A 4,539-nucleotide genomic window follows, 5' to 3' on the forward strand; every position below is an offset into this window, starting at 1 on the left:
TAGTTTAAGTATTTGCTATTGACTGTTCAAATGCAGAGTTTTGCGCATCGTGTGTGTGTGTGCGCGAGCGAGCGAGAGAGCGAGCGCGAGAGAGAGGGGGGGGGGTCAACATCACAGTAGAGTCAGCTGTCTTAATCGTGGCTTGTGTACTGCACACATACCAGCTTCATCACTGTGTCTGTCACGCGACTCTGTTCCCCTTTCGGGCTCTGTCATTACATTTATTTTGAAAGATGAAGCTCGCGATTATGGTAAGGGGCGTTACATTTCTGATGAGTGCTTGCGGTGTTCGACCAAACAAAATGCACTGGGTCAGCTGACCAATCAGAGCAGACTGCGCTTGTCGGAAGGAGGGACTTTGTAGAAAACGAAGCGTTTGAGAGAGGCGGGGCATAGAGGACCTAAAATAATGTACAGTATTTGAAAAATAATGGGTTTTTTGAACATTAAAGCATGTCAACATATTCTGGTACACCAAATACACAAAATAATGATCTTTAAAAAAGCATCATATGACCCCTTTAAGGTGTTAAAAATGGAAGATAAGTACATATTTCATGATGCCACTAAATATTATCGACAAGGAAGAAGAAGAATAAACAAAACGATTGATACCAATAGGATATTGTTTGTGATGCTATTGATATACAGTACCAATGACTTTTTAATGTGCAATCGCATAGTCATGTTATAGTAAATCATCAGCTATCATTGTTCCACTGTTTAGTGGATTAAAGGGATAGTTCACCCAAAAATAAAAATTCTGTCATTAATTACTCACCCTCATGTTGTTCCAAAACTGTAAGATATAAGTCCTTCGTTCATCTTAGGAACACAAATTAAGATATTTACACTTTATTTACTACGTTTCTGGGCCTTGATCTTAATTTGTGTTCTGAAGATGAACGAATGTCTTACGGGTTTGGAACAACATGAGGGTAAGTAATAAATGACAGAATTTTTATTTTTGGGTGAACTATCCCTTTAAGGCCCTTGCTATTGCCCAAATTTGTGTTGACAACATACTGATTCATGACTGGTTTGCTTTTAACTATTTGTCCTCTTTTGTCTTTGCGCAGCTGTCAGATGGGATTCGTGTGTGGGATATTGGGGCGGGGCAACAGCACACTCTCTTATTGGCTGATGGAGATTGTATCCAGCCAATTCTGTACTACAGTGGGCAGCAGGTGAAAGAAGTGATGGAGCAAACGGAGGAAGAGGAGCAGACAGGAGAGTACACACAGCAACCGGTGCTGCTGCCCTTTTGTATGAATGTGAGCAAGCCTTTTGCATCATCATCATCATCATCATCATCATTATTATTTAAAATCTCTGTTGTATAATAAACATTACTCAGTCATTACTAGATAATGTTGAATACTACTGTGTTCTGAATCCTGCACATTGATGCTGTATTATTTATATGACTTGTAATGACACTTTTCATTGTGTGTGTGTGTGTGTGTGTATGTGTTTGTGGTAGTTGGGCTATGTAAGCAGTGTGTGTGCAGGAGGACGGACATGTGCGGCGCTGACGGATTGTAATGTAATGGGTTTTATTGCCAGTCTGCATGAGCTGGCGGCCGCAGAGAGGAAATATTACTGTAAACTCAGCAATATCAATAGTCTTCTGCTCCAGCCACTGCTTAAACTGGGTATGACAGTGTGTGATGATAACTTGTTTTGTACTCTGATTTAGACTGTCATTAGCATATTTCCATTACAGCCCTGAACGAGCTGTACAAGTATTGTGTAATTCAGTGGCAAGACTAGTGGAAGTGAAACAGCTGAATCATTTAGAGTTCCTAATGTATGCAACAGGGTTATTCTTGTTAACTGAAACTAAAACCGTAAAAATTTAAATAAAATAAATGTTAAAATAAAATATAAAAAACTTATAAAATAAAATATTTATCTGAAATAACTAAGTAAAATTAAACTAATAAATAATATATAGAAATAAAAAAATGACAAAACCACAACAAAATGTCTAAATTTTTTAAATAAAATTAAAGTGAAAGTATAAAAATAAAATTTAATTGAAAATATCAGCAACTACAATGATATATATGTGATACTAAACTAACACTGGTAAGCTATAATATAATCATACTTAAGTATTTTTGTGTTCAGAATTATTAGAACGTTTGTCCTGTTATACAGAAACAAGAAACGATTAAACGAGAAATGATTGTGTGTCTGTGTGTCTAATTAATTATTTGGGATTTTTAGTTCTCACATTATTATTATAATTTTTTTACTCTTAGATTCCCTAAGCTCCGCCCTCGGTCAGTCCTCTGCAGGGCTTCTGCAGAATCTGATTGGACGATTGGGCCGGCTGTCTCAGCTCACGGGTCAAAACTCGGCCTCTCTAACCTCCTTCTTGCGGCGTTCACGTGATATCCGTGGTCTTGTTATTCTTGAAGATGCACATCTGTTTCTGGGCACATATTCAGAGTAAGCATTCAGCACACACACAATTAAAGAAACTGAAGGCATGAAGTGGTTCCTTTGGTGATGACCTCAGCAGAAGGAATAAGTTGAATGTTGGTTGTTGTTTCTTACTCCATGCTGATTAAAGAGAACATGTCATGCAAAACTGAATTTAAATTCTCTTAAGTGTACAGTGTAGACATGCACTAAAGTTCACAATGCAAAACTTCCTCTTCTAGCCCATCTGGGCCATTTATTGGAACATAGCTGCAAAAACGATTCATTTAGAAACTGTCATGGTCGTGATGTCACCGTTAATATTCAGCCATGTTTGAATACAAATGTTTATTAAGTGTTCAGCCAGAGAGCTAGTTAATACCAACTAGATGAACACAGTTAAATCAGATTATGGTAACTTGCTGTGGTCCTGAATTTTAAGATTTTTTTTAGTTCTAAGTTATATTCTCTACAGAGCTGGACTGAATTAACTTCTAAATCAAAAGTAATATATTCAGGCATCAAATAGATTTTATACTTCTACTGTGATGTATAATTAAAAATCTTCAAATGTATTTAGTTAGAACCTCAGTTGGTTCTTTAAGTTGTTCAAAATAAACGTACGTTCAACCGTAGCCTTGAGATTTCTTTTAAAGTGTTGTCCTCATTTTTAAAAGTCAGAGACTTTGATTCAGAATCTGATATCTTTCAGGCAGTTTTCTTAGTGGGACGAAGTTCTGAGTGTGTGACGTCCTGGAAAACCTGGAAATAACACAGAGATTTTTTTGAGTAATTAAAATGAGAAGCTTAAAATTCATGGAAGTCTGTGTTGTCAATACATTAATTTCATTAACCAGAAATGTCTCTTAGTGGCTGCAATCTCTATACAGTCATTTATATGTATATATTGTTTCAATAATAAAGAATTATTGTAAAAGTCATGGGAATGTATTGCTCAGAAATGTTGTACCCTCCTTCTCAAGTCAGCTCATTTGTAATAATGTCCTTATTTTTGTAATTGTGTTGTACAGGTACTGTTCTGCAGTTGGTGATCTCTTAGTCATGGGAGGATTTCAAGCCCTTGTCAAACCTTGTCAGTAAGTAGTATATGTGTGTGTTAGACCCTGTCCCAAGTGCTTTCCTAAGCCTTTGATGTCCTAGGATTCCAGAGTAATACCATATGAAAATATTGCAAGGGAATTATTTGCTATTGCTCATGAAATGTTAATCTTTCCGTATATACAGATCAACTTGTATTAATATATATGTTAAGAATCTCTCTGTCTGACTCTGTTTGAAGCGATGTGTTTGGCAAAGGGGCCGAGGTTGTTCAGAAGTTATCTAAATGTTCTGAAGAGGGTTTGCCCTTATCGGATATTCTGGCGCATCTCTTTTACCTGCCCATAAAACACCTGCATGAATATGGACGACTGCTGCTCAAACTGGCTACCTGCTACGAGGTGGTGGGTACTCACTAGTAACACTTAAAGGGTTAGTTCACCCAAAAATGAAAATTCTGTCATTAATTACTCACCCTCATGTCGTTCCACACCCCTAAGACCTTCGTTCATCTTCAGAACACAAATTAAAGGGGTCATATGATGTTGCTAAAAAGAACATTATTTTGTGTATTTGGTGTAATGAAATGTGTTTATGCGGTTTAAGGTTCAAAAAACACATTATTTTCCACATACTGTACATTATTTTTTCTCCTCTATCCCCTGCCTTTCTGAAACGCTCGATTTTTATTCATCGGTCTGAAAAGCGAGGTGTGCTCTGATCGACCAGCTATCCAGTGCGTTGTGATTGGCCGAATAGCTCAAGCGTGTGACGGAAATTATTTGGTGTAATGAAATGTGTTTATGCGGTTTAAGGTTCAAAAAACACATTATTTTCCACATACTGTACATTATTTTTTCTCCTCTATCCCCTGCCTTTCTGAAATGCTCGATTTTTATTCATCGGTCTGAAAAGCGAGGTGTGCATTGTGCAGTGCGTTGTGATTGGCCGAATAGCTCAAGCGTGTGACGGAAATGTTACACCCCTTACCATATTGTGATGCCTTGTCCTGGCCGGAGCAACGAGACAAAAACATTAAAACCCATTATA

General features: G+C 37.3%; 1 protein-coding gene across 3 annotated transcripts in view; it reads left to right on the forward strand.

Annotated features, from left to right (window-relative positions):
- The window catches only part of LOC107581351 (alsin-like), a 34,181-nt gene that overhangs the window by 12,871 nt on the left and 16,771 nt on the right, over positions 1-4,539 (forward strand). For all 3 annotated transcript variants that reach the window (XM_016266876.1, XM_016266877.1, XM_016266878.1), the window contains 5 exons: positions 1,080-1,274; positions 1,484-1,655; positions 2,268-2,457; positions 3,462-3,527; positions 3,731-3,893. In XM_016266876.1, the coding sequence (XP_016122362.1) occupies positions 1,080-1,274; positions 1,484-1,655; positions 2,268-2,457; positions 3,462-3,527; positions 3,731-3,893 (786 nt within the window). The remainder of the gene's footprint in view (positions 1-1,079; positions 1,275-1,483; positions 1,656-2,267; positions 2,458-3,461; positions 3,528-3,730; positions 3,894-4,539) is intronic.

The sequence above is a fragment of the Sinocyclocheilus grahami genome, unplaced genomic scaffold (genome assembly GCF_001515645.1).
Source record: "Sinocyclocheilus grahami isolate Dianchi unplaced genomic scaffold, SAMN03320097.WGS_v1.1 scaffold34.1, whole genome shotgun sequence".
Lineage (NCBI taxonomy): Eukaryota > Metazoa > Chordata > Actinopteri > Cypriniformes > Cyprinidae > Sinocyclocheilus > Sinocyclocheilus grahami.